Source organism: Palaemon carinicauda, chromosome 5, assembly GCF_036898095.1.
Source record: "Palaemon carinicauda isolate YSFRI2023 chromosome 5, ASM3689809v2, whole genome shotgun sequence".
Lineage (NCBI taxonomy): Eukaryota > Metazoa > Arthropoda > Malacostraca > Decapoda > Palaemonidae > Palaemon > Palaemon carinicauda.
The window spans coordinates 123,730,659-123,748,158 of record NC_090729.1 but is presented as its reverse complement, the minus strand read 5'-3'; the positions used below and the strand labels follow the sequence as shown (position 1 = coordinate 123,748,158).

The following is a 17,500-nucleotide window of genomic DNA, read 5'->3' as shown; positions in this document are numbered from 1 at the left end:
CGCTGATCATAATGTAAATATGGTCAGTCGCTAGGGCTTTGTCCTGCTCAATAGGGGAATGTCACTGTCCCTTGCCTCTGTCATTCATGAGTGGCATTTACACCTTTTTAAATGTAATTGGCATGCTAAAAGAGGAGAGACCTCTTGTTTGAGCGCACCATGTCGTTTCTTCGAATGGAGGAAAGTAGATACGCATTTAAGGTCCTGTATGTGTTAGACCGGATACACCATGCATCACCATTGGGTGTTCTTTTGTGAGATATGTATTAAAGGCCACTCATGAGTGGCAGAGGCAACTGACAGGGACATTGCATGAACTAGCAGGGCAATGCCCTAGACACTGACCATTTACATATGATCGGCGCTCCATCCAAGCTAGGACCATGGAAGCCCAGCAATGGCTGCTGATGACTCGGCAAGTAGACCTATAGGGTCCCCCAAAACCCCCATCCTTAGCTCGTAAGGATGGTGAGGTTTCAGGCACTAAAAGAACTAACGAATTTGAGCGGGACTCGAACCCCAGTCTGGCGATCACCAGTCAGGGACTTTTTGCGTTTGGAATCATTGACCGATTCAAGGATTTCTGCGGACTCTATAATTTTGTTTCTTGGGAACTATGATAGCTCTTAATCGTTGGTTGGCCGTCTCCCCGAGGCGGTATCTGACTTCAGGGCATCTAAATTGGTGGGATTAAGAGTTCTAATGTGTAATCTAATACCATTCTGAACACAGACCTTTGGAAAGAGGTTGGTATTCTGCCCACAGGAGCTCATATGCCAGTGGCATCTATACCTCGTGGAAAACACCGATCCAAATGCTGATCACACACAATGTCTCGAAACAAAATGAGCTACTGCCAATAAAAGTGAATAAATAGCTTAACTTGCAACTACGCTAGTCATATATGACAATAAAATATGTCCTAAATGGTTTAACCCTTTCACTGCCGTTGGTGACTTGGTCAAAATTTGCAAAAGTAAACTCTCTTTTTAAAATTACCCAAACAATAGAAAGTCGGCATTCAATGGAAGGGTCTTGATGAGAGTTTTCCAAAAAATACCAACAAGCTAGAATTTGTTTGGTTTATATAAAGATTTTGCTACATCAGAATTTTCGTTGAAAACAATGCTAGCAGTGAAAGGGTTAATCAACTTCTGCGTATTACAAAAGATAAATAAAGCTGAATGCGTAATCCTGCGTTAGGAAACTTCAATTCTCCAACGGGGCTAAACAATCCGCCCTTTTTCCCCCAAACAGTTGCATTCCTATCTCTCCCAAATTCTAACCTCCTGATGCAATCACGAGTCTCACCTTTTGGTGAAAATTTCGTAAAACTCCAAATATTTTTTTTTTTCGGACATACTAATGATCATTTTAAATCAACAATAAAGGTGAAAATCAATAGTGTAAGAAATTCAACAATGAATGATTAAAACAAAATGAATCGAAAGATAATGATCAGTTGAAGAGCAAAATGGTGGAATAGTTACACTTAAAAAAAGCCCCATAATATTAAAAGGAAATTCTCCTTTAAAATATAGTTCTCAGCCGTATTTCAGTAAAATACGGGTGACCGTAATTTTACCTTACTATTGTTATTATCTTTTACGGGTTAGTGACCGTAATATCACTCCTTTACGTCAATATATCCGTCTTTAAAACGGTAAAAATCCTGGAATAAATATTGCGAGGCATTTACCGTTTTTAATGCAAATTTTTAACAGTGCGCAGTTGATGACTTGGAAGCTATACACAATTATTCTCATTAATCTTACTTCCTAGATTATCACAATACGCCATTCATCTGTTCATACATATCCAGTATTATCAAGAGGAGATTATCTCTATTATGAAAATCACGCTTCTCTAATTTTATTATTATTATTATTATTATTATTATTATTATTATTATTATTATTATTATTACTTGCTAAGCTACAACATTTGTTGGAAAAGCAGGATGCTATAAGCGCGGGGGCCTTAACAGGGAAAATAGCCCAGTGAGGAAAGGAAACAACAAAAAATAAAATATTTCAAGAACAGTGACAATATTAAAATATATATTTCATATATAAACTATGAAATTTAAGAAAAAAAAAGAGGAAGAGAAATAAGATAGAACAGTGTGCCCGCGTGTACCCTCAAGCAAGAGAACTCTAACTCAAGACAGTAGAAGACCATGGTACAGAGGCTATGGTACTACATTAGGAGATTATTTATTACGTAAATCACGCTTCTCTAATTTTCTTAAGGGGAGAAATATTTACCTCAGAAACTTGACAATTGTCTGAAAATTCCAAGGATGCTTGCTAGGAAAACTCGCCAAATATCGAACCGGGTTGCTAAAAATAGAACTGCCACCGTAGCTCTCTGCAACGTCATAGCGTTCACTCCCGGGTCATGCAATTTCTCACCACATATTTAGCTGCAGATATTAAGCACACGGATCATTAACTGCCATTAGTGACTTAATCAAAATTTAAAAAAGGAAACTATCGTTTATAATCATCCAAATCATATGGAAAGATCTTAATGAGAGCTTTCTAATAAAGAGAAAAAAGTTAGGGCTCGTATAGCCTTGAAAGAATTTGCTACGTCAGAAGTTTTGCTGAAGTCACCACTAGCAGTGAAAGGGTTAAACAACGAATGAGATATATGTATAAAATCCATGTTTCATAAAGCCGAGCTATTTTGTTATATAATTAATATTATAATAACAAGCGTTCTCTTGCTTGAGGGTACACTTGCACAAATTATTCTCTCTTATTTCTCTTCCTCTTGCTTTGTTAAAGTTTTTATAGTTTATATAAGAGATATTTATTTTAATGTAGTTACTCTTCTTGAAATATTTTATTTTTCCTTGTTTCCCTTCCTCACTGGGCTATTTTCCCTTTTGGAACCCCTGGGCTTATAGCATCATGCTTTTCTAACTGGGGTTGTAACTAAGCAAGTAATAATAATAAAAAAAAAATAATAATAATAATGATAATAATAATAACAAGCCAAGATACACCAGAGTTCGAAAACCTGAATGAGACAAGGCCTGGGGCCACAACAGGGAAAGCACTCTAGTGCATAAAAGGAATTAGAGAACTAACGAATAAATTATAAATATGAAATAATGAAATACAATATATAAAATATATTAAGCTCAGTAACAACATTAAATAGTCAAGAAATGTATAAACTATGAAAAGAGTTAGGTCAACCTGTTCAACAGAAAAACATTTGCAGCAAGTTTGAACTTTTTTATTTCCACTAATTCAACCACCAGATTAGGAAGATCTTTCCACAATCTGGTCACAGCTGGAATAAAACTTCTAGAATACTGTGTAGTACTATGCCTCATGATGGCGAATGCAAGACTGATAGAATTAACTGCATATCTAGTAACGTCTAGGAAGATCTTGATGAAAAGGATGGTCAGACTTATGAAATCTTATGAAAATGCGCAAAGAACTAATTAAACGACAATGCCAGAGATCAAATACGTCAGTTTCAAAAGTCAAAATAGTCCCAACTTTATATTCTAATTGTTGTGTACACATTAAACTATTTTTCTATTTAATTCTATAACCATCCACACAAGCCTGGATGAGTGAAATAGGCAGAAAAAAAAATATTTGCTAATTATACAAACATTTGCTATGTGAAATCATTCACTTTTCTGGTAAATGCTTATTCATGTACATGGTGCTTGCATTCCTTAATTGCTTCAGATGTATGCAATCATTGCTATCTAAATCAATCCCATAATAAATAGATATCCAGTGGATCATAAATAGAATTAGACTTTAACTCTCATGGGTTATTCAGTCACTCCTGGATAGAATTAGATATGTACGAGTACTTCCTATGAACTGGCCAGTCTCCTATACTGTAAATAGAATTATACTTGCGGTTACAATGGGATATCCCGTCACCCAGAGGTAGGATTATATATAGTTGTCATAGGTTAGCCAGTCCCCCTTAAGTACGGTACATTTGACCTGTAGTTGTTACTGTATGAGCATTCCAGTTCCCTAAAAATACATCCAAACCTGGGATACCAGTCTCCCTCAGGTAGAATTAGCCTTTTAGCTCTCCAGTGCTAGCCAGTCTCCCACAGGTAGAATTAGCCTTTTGGCTCTCCAGTGCTATCCAGTCTCCCACAGGTAGAATTAGCCTTTTAGCTCTCCAGTGCTATCCAGTCTCCCACAGGTAGAATTAGCCTTTTAGCTCTCCAGTGCTATCCAGTCTCCCACAGGTAGAATTCGCCTTTTAGCTCTCCAGTGCTATCCAGTCTCCCACAGGTAGAATTAGCCTTTTAGCTCTCCAGTGCTATCCAATCTCCAAAGGGTAGAATTTCAATTGTAGTTGCCATGGGCTAGTGAGTTATCCATAGGTGGAATTAGACATGTTAGTTGCTTTAGGATATCCAGTACTATATGGGTAGAGTAAAGCCAGAGGATGCCCTAGGGTTAGGCTATTCAGTCCCCCACAGGAGAATTAAACCTGTAGCTGTCAGGTCCACTATAAGTAGAATTCATCCCGGATTTATTGAACCATTCCTTGGCTCATACACAATGTTTCACGATATGATATTGATTAAACTTTGATGAAATTTATTAGCGGATAAAATATTTACACTAATCTTTACTTTTGGACGTTCACAGGATGACATGAAGTGAAAGTCCCTCATAACACATACTAAAAAGTCCTTACATATAAACTTTAACTTATAAGCAACATCTTAATATCAACATATTTTGCAAACTAGTTATGATCATTACTGACTCTCGAATGGTGAATCAAATGTAAAGTCACATAAAAAAAAATACAAGTGTTGAATAGTCATAAAATTGTTGCTGAATAGTTATGCGTTCAGCCTAACAAATCACATAGGTCAGTAATTTGAAACTAAAGAGGAATTAGGGTAGGAAAAAAAGCTTTTCAAACTCCATAAGCGAAATAAAAAGACAAGCTAGTGTAATAAGACCACTGCATGAATTGGAAAATCTAACTAATGGCATGGGTTGTACAGTTAAAATAAGTAAGCGTTGCTCAGTCATTAAGATTCCATTATGTTCAACGGTTAGATTACTTAAACAAAAGTTAAATAACAGTTTTAGAACGTGACTTGAAGCCATAATAGAAAAATGAGAGTAAAGACACGGAAATACATACTTGTAACCCTACCACTCTTAGGAGTCACATCTATATTATTGGCGTGGCCAAAATTAGTAAAAAGAGAAGTTATCGAAAGAGAGGCGCCAAAGGTTATCTCCATCAAAGGAGACCATTGGCTCACTGAATACAAACCAAAGAACGAAACTGGAGATAAACGCTGGAAAGACATTCCCAGAGTTATAATCCTATGGACTTCATGGAGGAGTGGGTCAACTTTCCTTGGACACCTGCTGGCAAGTGCTGTGCCTAAGACTTTTTTCAGGTAAGTTTTTATTAGTTAATTCATGTAATTAAATTTTAATAAATGAGGTTAGAACTAAGAAGGCGGTCAAAATAAGGGTAAATTTTGAAGTTGTTCTGGTTAAATTTTGCTTACACTTGTAAACATCAGTTACAACAAAAACCATAATTCTATCAAAGAACTAACTTTATCAGAAGTCAAATCATTAAGCTTAAAACCACGATTTATCAAACCTAAAACTTTCGTAAAATTTTATGTAAAAGGAAATTTTATTGGCAGCTATATATTTGTCCTTGATCCTATATTTAAAACAAAAGAGAAACTGGGAAACCAGGGTGATGTACTGTATTCCAAGAGAAAGGAATTATTATTATTATTATTATTACTTGCTAAGCTACAACCCTAGTTGGAAAAGCAGGATGCTATAAGCCAGGGACTCCAACAGCGAAAATAGCTCAATGAGGAAAGAAAACTAGGAAAAATAAATTTTTTAAGAACAGTAACAACATTCAAATAAATATCTCCTATATAAACTATATAAACTTTAACAAAACAAGAGGAAGACAAACAAAACAGAACAGCTTGCCCGAGTGTACCCTCAAGCAAGAGAACTCTAACCCAAGACAGTGGAAGACCATGTTACAGAGGCTTTGGCACCACCCAAGACTAGAGAACAATGGTTTGATTTTGGAGTGTCCATCTTCTAAAAGAGCTGCTGACCATAACTAAAGAGTCCTTTCTACCCTTACCAAGAGGAAAGTGGCCACTGAACAATTACAGTGCAGTAACCCCTTGGATGAAGAAGAATCTTTTGCTATGATAGTACCAGGACAAAACTAACTACATAGGACGAGAAACCCAAAATATGAGAACAATATTTTATCATTATAAACATACTGCAAAGCAGGATTTTAAGAATTTGAAAACTCTAAACGACGACAAATGAGATATTCAACTTTTATCATTATCAAGCAAAATAAAAACGACTGCTCAATAGAATACAGATATATAAAATTTTCGCAAAGAGATTTAGAGCTTTCCTAAATTATGGGATCTGATTCAAATATGATTTCAAGATCAGAGATAAATATGGTAATTCGAGATAGAGAACAAATAACATATGAGAGATGAGATATGGAAGCCCCCCCCCCAAAAAAAAAAATAAATAAATAAAAAAAAATGGACAGATAATTATAAAGAGAAAGCACAATGTATGGAAGTGTCATTTCTTTAGGGATGTGGAATTTTACAAAATGTTACTTATAATGACACTATAAAGTAAACATAGCCAGTTCAGCGGGTTATGGACTTCTAGAAGGTTTGAATACTTGTGATGTGAAGTAGAATCTCTCTCATTAAAGTCTTGATTATCATAGTTACTGTTATTCCTTACAGATGGTAAATTGTGGAATTACTATTCTAGCATTGCGCAGTGATTGTTTTGGTATATTCTATTAGCTCGTGGGAGAAAAAACTGAGATAGCAACTTCCTTTACAAACATTAATTTATTCTCAATGATAGCTGCCACACGCCTACAATAATTTATCTTTCAAGTGTTAAGTGCTTGGAATGTGTTCATGAAAAGTACAAAATATATTAAAACTTACTTTTTCCTCTCAATCTAAGCCAGAAAACACATTATAATCAACAAAAGGTTTTACAAAAGTTTTTGTTGTGTAAATTAATTTCTTGGACATTTCATTGCTTCCTTACTAATTTTGAATTTAAGGATTCAATCTTCTCTTAAAAGCATAAACTAGTGTAATTCAAAATTATTTCTTTAAATGCACATTGAAATAATGTTCACATCTTTCTTGTATCAACAGCACTGAGCCCCTGCACATGGCTGGAATCAGGATTCTGCAAAAGGACAACATAAATACAATGTTGGCTTTGAGATACTTGTTCGATCTTCTGCACTGCCAAATTACCGCAAAATATAGGCAGACGCTTGATTACATGCGAGCCTTACATTATTACATGCAGTGGAACACCTACCTCTCTTCCAACTGCGTTACTAAGGACTTATGTACTGACCCAGATTATGTGTCGCAGTTGTGTCGGAACGCAAGTATTCATTTGGCAAAGGTAAACAAAGTGCAATGCAAATAACTCTAAAAACAAGAGTAATCATATTAATAGTGTTAGTAACAACGAGTAGTGATACCCACAATATTGGCATAATATTTGGTTTTGTGTTACTGATGGTGTTATAAAAGTGATGTGATGATTTATTTCAACCATAGTGTTTGCAAATACAAACAAGAATTAAAACTTCTACAGACTCAGTCGTAAAAGAGTAATAAAGAAAAACCAAATTACACTGCACGTGTCCTCTAAAAATATACAAAATCCCTATACAAATAATACCCTTGAAAAGATATCGAAACCATGATCTCTAAACATGAGCCAGTCACTAGGAAACAGTCTTACGCCCCTGTAGAAGTTCCAAATGATTCAATACATCAACAGCTACACCACTATTGCTTTTGGGACCCAAATAAATTTCCCCACAAACTATGCTGCTACTGATTTCAGGGACCAAATTATTCCAATTAGCCATTCATCAGCTTTATTATTGATTTCAGACAACCGATAACGTAACTTTAAAGGTTTAAAGGCCGCTCATGAATGGCAAAGGCAAGGGACAGTGGCATTGCCCTAGCAAGCAATGCCCTAGAGACTGAACATTTATACATATGATGAGCGCCCAAGCCCCATCTCCATCAAGGAGGCCCAGGCAATCGCTGCTGATGACTCAGCATATAGACCTTTAGGCTCCCCAAAATCCCCCATCCTTAGCTCACAAGGATGGTGAGGTTGCAGCGACCAAAGAAACTAACGAGTTTTAGCGGGACTCGAACCCCAGTCTGGCATTCACCAGTCTGGGACGTTACCACATCGGCCACCGCAAGAAAGTTTTTACAGAGATCACCTAACTGAACTCAAGGTGACTTAAATATTACAATGGTAATGATACGTTTTTTAAAATCATTATTGTTTCAGGAGTGAAGAGTATCATATATCAAGACCGACGCCTTAGACAGCTTTGCACTCCGCTTCAAAGTGAGTGCCTTATAAAGATCTAGCAAATACAGAATATGATCCTGTTACCTTAAAAGAGCTGAGAAGTACCCTTTAGTTGGTGTAAGATCACAACTTCTCTAACTTGTTCTACTTAATAAAGGGTTTAACCTTAGATAAAAATACATTGTACTCTGTTGTATGTATGAAACATAAATTAATTATAAATATGTTCATATACTCGAGTCAAACAAATTACTGTCTTAAGAAAAAAGCTACTAAAAGACAGCAGTTTCAGTAATTTTATGAACATCAACCATACCGTCAATTAACTTTTGGAGGTTGGAAGATTGCTAAGAGGTCAGTCGTATGTTAATTACTCTTATATAGTGCAAAAAAAAAGGGTAGCCATCCATTAAGAAAAACCTTATGCTGTGAAAGGAAAAGGTCTGCATTGCAAGAAAACAGGAAGAGTGAAAATATGAGCAGATGAGAAGTGAAGTAATAAAAAAGAAGAGTATGTGAATATCCTGTTAGTAGCCAGAAAATAAGTCAAACAAAGAGATTATTTGATTACCCTATTTATAGCCAGCAAAGGGCAGAGTGATAATACATTGGTTACCAGAGGGGGACATCCCTAGGGTGGTAGGAGGAGAAGATCTCCCTCCCATTAAATATTTCATTTGGTCAACCACAGAGCCGTGAAGAGAGCTGAAAACACTATACAGTATTACATTACGGTTTTTAATTTCAATAAAAATCAAATACTCTATTTGAAGAAAATGATAGTCCTGCTAATAGTCTCTCTTAAAACCAGGTCAATCAGTGGTTGCAGAGGGGAGAACCTTGCACTAGAATCTGATGAGCTAGTCCAAATCCTTCTTAAAACAGAGGATATACAAAAGGATCTAAAGGAATTGCCTTGGAAGGGCCTGCAGGTAGATCTTGGCGATAATTTCAAGGATAAAAGAGACGTATCAAGGCAGAATGCCCGCAGTTTACCAAAAATCCCTCGGGATTACATGATACTACAGAACATAGAAGAATAGTCATATTCAAAGAGACTAAACTTAAAGTGGTATTCTCTTCAGGTCCAGTTTACTGGAACGCGAAGTCAATTCTAGTGTGTCCATGAAACCCAGTCTGCGAACATCATTGGAAGATGCTGGTTCTCTGGGCCTTGATGACCTTGTGAGGGTTCATGACTAGAAATGAAGAGGCTCAAAAATACCAGAGGGATGGAATAGCCTCAGTGCCACTGGAAAAGGCAGTAAAACCATGAAACACCAAGACAATAGATCACTATTAGAATAATCAGCGGAACGGCAGAATAACAATATGACTAGAAGAAATATGAAATATTTGAAACACAATCGAAGGAGGCGCTTTCTGGAGTAATATCAGGTTTTTTATATTAATGTAGCTTTACGCATAGAGAGGATTATTGCTATCATTGTTACTTGCTAAGATACAACCCTAGTTGGAAAAGCAGGATGCTACAAGCCCAGGGGCTCCAACTGTAAGGAAAGGAAAGGAAACAAGGAAAAATCAAATATTTTAAAGAACAGTAACAACATTAAAATAAATATTTTCTACATAAACTAATTGCATGTTATCCTCAACTATGGTTCCTTCATGAAGAAAGCCACCATAAAGATCATGCACAGAACGTTATTCTATGAACCTATCAATGAAGAACAGTAGCAAAAGGCTAAACTATTTAGAGTATTGTTCTTGGGTGATGAGCCAGAAATTTCTGTAATGGGATATTTTATGATCTTTATCCCTAATGGGAATCAAAACAACCATTGTTGACCTTTTGTGCCTCAGAATTTGCCTTGAAGGTGTGTCTTGATCATATCATGCCTTAACAGATTTTTGACTCATTCAATTTTTGACAACACAGTCACAGAGAATTCCAGTTAAAACATCAACTTAATTATTTACAAAATAAACTAATCGTAAGGATTTGATTATTGGAAAAAGGAATGATTTCCTGTCTTGTATTTTCAGGTTATACGTTTACCACTGAAATGGGCGAGGCCTTTGCTAAATGATGAGACTCTAGATATTCAGATTATATATCTAGTTCGTGACCCAAGAGCTGTAATGATGTGAGTATAATAAAGTAAGGCTGTAGAGCTACTTCAAAAGGCAAATTCTATTTGGTTGTTGTAACTTTAGTCATTATTCAGTTGCTATAATTAACTTTAATAATAGTTAAAATTCTGTCTTCTCTGTTATGTCTTTATAAACTTTTTAGCATTTTGTCTTTTAAATTATAGTTTACTATAATTTTCTTCCCCGGTTTATTAAAAACAATTTACTTGATTTAATGCCATAAGAAGCTTACGAACACCGACTGATTTACCAAAATGAGGTGTGACTTTGCTTTTAGTGAGGAATCACTATAATCATCAATGATTCCCCGACACCATTTAACAGAGGTTACTAAATGACAAAATGTCAAAGCGGAAGCTTTAGTTCCAGTGATCAATATGAAATAAAGGCTACTGATAAACCACTGTGTTAATGGAAACATAGTACTCCTACCACAAGCATTGGGGGTCCAATTTTAGAAAAAAAAAAAAAAAAAAAAAAAAAAAAAAAAAAAAAGACGAGGTAGCCTAATCAAGATAGCCATTAATCTACAGGAAGGTTATTCCCATTTCTTCTGGCAGTATAATGTGAATTTAAATTCAGCCAAGCTGCAACCCTAATTGAAAGAGTATAATACCACAAACCCAAGGTCTCCATAAGCCCCATATGGCAAGGAAATAGTGAAGTAACGAATAAACGTTGTGGCATAAAAGTATAAAATATAATGGAAAAAAAACGACGATAAATAGAGGCATGCAAGTATTTGCAATTAGTTTGGTCACAGCTGGAATAAAACTTCGAAAATACTGTGCATTATTGAGCTTCATGGTGAAGGAAAGACTGTTAGACCTGAAGTCAAATGATTGTCAAAATTATGAAAAATCTAACAACGTCGGTGCCGGAGAATTTCATATCTAGATCACAAAGGATGAACTTAACAAATAACAATTTTGGTTTGAAGGATATGGATGATAAGGCCTGATTACTGATTAGACAAGAGGCTAAAGATGGAAAGGATTGCAGAGATAAGGGCATTGCGTAGGGGGAGGGGGTGTTTTGTCCAACAAAATAAGATAGGATCAGAAGCGGAAGACCCGAAATGAGAATGAGAAAAAAAAAATCCTTAGAAGAAAGGAAAAACGTACAATCGAGTAAATATATTCGCTGTTTACATTATTGCCAAAGGTATTTACCTATTGTTTAAATTGTTGCCCAACGTGTTTACCAGTTTTTTATATTATTGCGCAAGGTGTTTTTGCCCACTGTTTACATTATTGCCCAAGGTGTTTTTGCCCTTACATTATTACACAAGATATTTACCCTCTGTTTATATTATTGCCTATGGAGCTGTTTTGTAGGCTAGTTTAGGTGTAAAGCCATAAAACAAAACTTCATTGACTGGTCAGATTGCAGATCAAAGAACAGTTTTCAATCCCAATTATATCTGACCAGACCCTATTTTAATTGAATCACTGTTCTGAGTTAACAGAACCTATCAATGTTATCTGCCTACTGGGGAAACCAAATATGATATGTTGAAAGGCTCAAGGCCGTTCATGAATGGCAGGGGCAAGGGACAGTGACATTGCCCTATCGAGTAGGACAATCCACAGAGAGTGACCCGATCATATATATATGTATGATCAGCACCCAAGCCCGCTCTCCACCCACGTTACGACCAAGGAAGGCCAGGCAAGGGCTGCTGATGACTCAGCAGACACACGTATAGGCTCCCCTAAATTCCCCATCCTTGGTTCAACACGCCACAACCCGTGTACCAACTGTATCTGCAAGGGAAAATTTCAAGTGAAGTGAAGACCATCATAATTCTTATGCATTTCTCTATTATCGGTTCCTTCTCTTACTACCAGGAAAATCTCAAATTATTTATCTAAGTATCATTAAGAAAATTAATGCAAATGAACAGCCAGTCAAAAGTTAATCATTCCCTCAAGCTGTTTTACAAATAAAAATCTAAAATGAGCACATTTTTATATGAATTTCTCTTATCAAAATATCCAAAACCCCGTTGTGGTTAATTTCGTAAGTTCCAATGAGCCTCTTTAACTTTGTAATGGTAACAATATGATATATTAAGAATAAATGAGACGTAGAATTGTAAAAATGTAATACCATATCAAACTAATTTTACCAAGCCTGATAACAAAGAAAAAACTGCACATACTTGTTTTATCTTATTTGTATTAATGCGCTTTATTGCAAAATACGCTTCATAACAAAATCAGAATTCAGGTATCAAATGTAACTTATGAATACATTTCATATTAAAATCGCTTTAATCGGACTGACAAAATTAACCCGAGTCTAATAATTCTAAGATCGCAATTATTTACTTTGAACAGTATATATGGCAATGGAAAGAAATACTATGCCACAGAAAAAAAAAATCTATTTATTCTCACTAAACTGTCCGTTTCTTATCAGTGAACTATCACGAAGCCTAATGAATCAATTTCACCATTCACTTATAAACTATGACAAATCTGTGAGCAAATGATTCACCACCACCATCATCATCATCATTTTTTAAGCCTATTGACATAAAGGGCCTCAGTTGGATTTCCCAAGTCGTCTCTATCTTGAGGTTTTCAATAAATACTTCTCCATTCATCACCTCCTACTTCACGCTTCATAGTCCTCAGGTTGTGGTAGCCGGGTAGTTACGTCCTTGCCTGGTGATTGCCAGACTGGGGTTCAAGTCCCGCTCAAACTCATTAGCTACTTTGGTCGCTGCAACCTCACCATCCTTGTGAGCTAAGGATGGGGGGTTTGGGGGAGCCTATAGGTCTATCTGCTGAGTCATCAGCAGCCATTGCCTGGCCCCCCTTGGTCCTACCTTGGGTGGAGAGCGGGCTTGGGCGCTGACCATATGTATATATGGTCAGTCTCTAGGGCATTATCCTGCTTGATAGGGAAATGTCACTGTCCCTTGCCTCTGCCATTCATGAGCGACCTTTAAACATGTTGGCCTGGGTCTTCCAACTCTTCTAGTGCCTTGTGGAGCCTAGCTAAAAGTTTCCTTGGATCTAACAGCATGAAAACAAAACCAATAAAAATTTCTCATTTTCGTAGGTCTCGTCTGAAGTACCCATGGTGGTGCCAGGATAAATCATGCTCAGACACCGAAACAGTTTGTGACATATTGAAAGAGAACCTGAAAGTTGCCGATGAACTACAAGAAATGTTTCCAGGGAAGTAAGTAGCAAAGATATATATATATATATATATATATATATATATATATATATAAATATATTTATATATAGTATATATACATTTATTTATATATACATAAATATATATCTAAATATATATATATATATATATATATATATATATATATATATATATTTATACATACATATATATAAAATAATAATAATAAATATATACAATTATATATAACAATCATGCATATGTGAATATACACTAATATATATATATATATATATATATATATATATATATATGTATAATATGAATAAATAAATATATATATAAATATATATATATTACATATATATACAAATATATATACACATATATTCAAATGTATATATATATATATATATATATATATATATATATATATATATATATATATATATATATATATTCAAACACACACACAACAGCAGAGAACACGATAACATAAAACAACAGAGAGAGAGAGAGAGAGAGAGAGAGAGAGAGAGAGAGAGAGAGAGAGAGAGAGGGGGGGGGTAATGTTTATGAGTGTGCAGAATATCTGATTTTTTTTACTCCTAAGTTGTCTGTTTTTATCGTAAGTTAGCAATAAGCAATTTTTGCAATTGTGGTAATGTAACAACACTGGGGAAATTTGTTTGTGGTAGCTCTGACCCATCTGAATACCCCCAATTTCTATAACTCCAATTTTATATAAAATATTCCAACGTCTAAATACGTTTGCTGAAGGTAATCATCTGTTCTCTAGTTTGCAGTTTGGCTTTCGCAAAGGCCCTAGAGCATGTGATACCCCTCTTGTAATTCCAATGCTGTCCATCAATCCTTCGATTGTGGTCAGGAAGTTCATAGGATTGGCCTTGGTTCTAGTCCTGCCTTTGATCATGTTAATCATGGGGGCCCTTGATTACAAACTTGAGAATTTGGGAGTAGGGAGGTCTTCTCTCACGATATTTATTGAATATTTAATCAATAGATTACGGAAATTGGTTGTTAATGGGCACCAAAGCAACTATAGAATGTAATGTCCGGTGTTCCTCGGGGTAGTGTTCTCGGCCCTTTACTTTTCTTACAATATGCGCGTACGAAGTTTGGCCTATAAAACATGGTTGTTGCATATTCAGATGATGTTACTATCTTTCCATCAACTCCCATCTCCTAAATGTAGATCCTGGGTTGGTGAATCCCTTAAAAGAGATCTAACTAAAATTAGTGTGTGGTGCAAATTATCGAGTGTGACGCTGAACCCAAACAAAACTCCAAGTTTGATTGTAAGTAGGTCGAGGACAGTGGCTCCGCGATATCCAGATCTTTGCATTGACGACGCCTCTTGAGCAATATATATATATATATATATATATATAATATATATATATATATATATATATATATAAACTATAGGTATAATTCTTGATTGATAATTTACTTTTGATAAAGGCATTCAGGCTGTTTCTTCTTCCACTGAATAAAATATTGGCTTATTGAAAAAGTCTTTTAAGATGTTCGGTGGTCAACGTATCCTTAGGAAATGTTTTAATTTATTCAATTTACTTTTTTTTGCTTAGAGTATTGTTCTCCTTTCTGGTCTTCAGCTGCAGACTCTCATCTTGATTATTGGATAAAAACTTGCGGTGTATTAAATTTTTCATTGGGTTTTTTATGCATGTATTAGATTTTTCATAATTCTGACCATCCACTGCATTCAGATATTCCCAGACTGTCCCATCCTGTACGTAGTATAGGATAGAATCCAGTTAATTCTAACACCCATGCCTTCTCCATCATGAGACACAACCCTACACAGTATTCTAGATATTTTATTCCAGCTGTGACCAAATTGTGGAATGATCTTCTTAATAAGGCAGTTGAATCAATGTGGTGGCCGATGTGGTAACGTCCCTGGCTGGTGAACGCCAGACTGAGGTTCGAGTCCCTCTCAAACTCGTTCGTTTCTTTGCTCGCTGAAACTTCACCATCCTTCTGAGCTAAGGATAGGATCGTTTGGGGGGAGGCTATAGGTCTATTTGCTGAGTCATTAGCAGCCATTGCTTGGCCCTCCTTAGTCCTAGCTTGGGTGAAGAGGTGTCTTGAGCGTTACTCATATGTTTATATGGTCAATCTCTAGCATATAGTCCTGCTCGATAGGCCAATGTCACTGTCCCTTGTCTCTGCCATTCATGAGCGGCCTTTAAGGCTTTAAACTTCATAAGTTCAAACTTTTTACCTCCGCCAACGAAGTGGGAAGGTTACGTTTTCGTCCCTATTTGTGTGTGTTTGTTTGTGAACAGCTTCCTCGCAACAATTTTAATCATAGAGTAATTACTTACACTGTATATATTTAATTTTCTTTTCCCTTAATTACTTTACTTATTATTATTATTATTATTATTATTATTATTATTATTATTATTATTATTATTATTATTATTATTATTATCATAACAATAATAATAATAATTATAATACTTTGGATAATTAACATTTTGGAGCCCTTGGCCTAGCACCATTTAGCTTTTCCAAAGAAGTTATAGCTTGGTTAATAATAACAACAACAACAACAACAACAACAATAATAATAATAATAATAATAATAATAATAATAATAATAATATCCCTGATGAACATATCGATTCCCGTGTGTGTTTGTGAAGTTAAAATGACAAACGAAAACTTCATTAACGACTTCCACAAACTTCCGAAGGCAAGACTGTCTAAAATTGCATTTCTTCTTCCGCCAGATTCAAGGTATACCAGTACGAGCGAATCAACAAGAACCCTAATCGAGGGTTACGGGAAATCATGACATTCTTGAACCTTCCAGTGAGTCAAGCTCAACTGGACACTCTCAAGCCGAACATTACCGAACAGGATAACTTCTACGGCATCAGGAAGAACGCCACAGCCATGGTGGATGAGTGGCGGTCACAGAACCCCTTCGAGATCATTCGCTATATCCAGGAGACGTGCGCCGAGGTCATCTCTAAACAGGGTCTTCGTTTCTTTGACTCTGAGTCAGAACTACGTAATCTGTCTTTGCCCTTAATAGTGTCAGATGCTTCGTAGAGATGGATGGATCTGATGTTTGTTAATGAGTAACTAAATTATTATTATTATTGTTACCCAAGCTACAACTCTTGTTTGGAAATGCAGAATGCTACAAGTCCTAAGGCTCCAACAGTGAAAGTAACCTAGTTTGTAAAGAAATACGGAAACAGCAAATAAACCATGTCCAAGTAATGAATAGAGAGTATAAAACATATTAAGATTAGTAAAAACGTTAAAAGATATTAGTCATATATAACCTAGAAGAGATTTTACAGAAAGTAATCAAGTACAAACTTATTTTGCCAACAAAGTGTAAGGACACTGTTACTTGGCGAACAAAGGTTAGGGCAATGCAAAATACAATACTTGCATTTTAAAGATGCTTATAGCTTACGAAAAATAAGATAATCGCATAAAAACTGATTCGATACAATATATGGCACACAACAGCCTGCCTTCTGCACAAGACCAATTTGATTATGCGACACACAATAATTCTAAAAAAATTATAATTTATATATATATATATATATATATATATATATGTATATATGCATAAATAAATATATATGTAGATATATACATATATATATATATATATATATATAAATATATATATATATATATATAATATATATATATATATATATATATATATATACATATATATACTATGAAAAAGCTTTTGATTCTGT

The 17,500-nt window shown here is 35.3% G+C and overlaps 1 protein-coding gene across 1 annotated transcript; it reads left to right on the top strand.

Annotated features, from left to right (window-relative positions):
• The first annotated feature begins 9,566 nt into the window (after positions 1-9,566).
• LOC137641122 (carbohydrate sulfotransferase 1-like) lies at positions 9,567-16,823 on the top strand. Its single transcript, XM_068373565.1, has 4 exons — positions 9,567-9,626; positions 10,449-10,549; positions 13,629-13,751; positions 16,499-16,823. The coding sequence occupies exons 1-4, from the start codon at positions 9,567-9,569 to the stop codon at positions 16,821-16,823; spliced, it is 609 nt and encodes a 202-aa protein (XP_068229666.1).
• The last annotated feature ends 677 nt before the right edge of the window (positions 16,824-17,500 follow it).

Bases quoted from the DNA above. Each gene is read 5' to 3' on its own strand.
- LOC137641122 (XM_068373565.1), top strand. From the start codon at position 9,567: ATGAAACCCAGTCTGCGAACATCATTGGAAGATGCTGGTTCTCTGGGC. The intron at 9,627-10,448 runs GTGAGGGTTCAT...TTGTATTTTCAG, and splicing joins CTCTGGGCCTTGATGACCTT to GTTATACGTTTACCACTGAA. The intron at 13,752-16,498 runs GTAAGTAGCAAA...TTCTTCCGCCAG, and splicing joins CAAGAAATGTTTCCAGGGAA to ATTCAAGGTATACCAGTACG.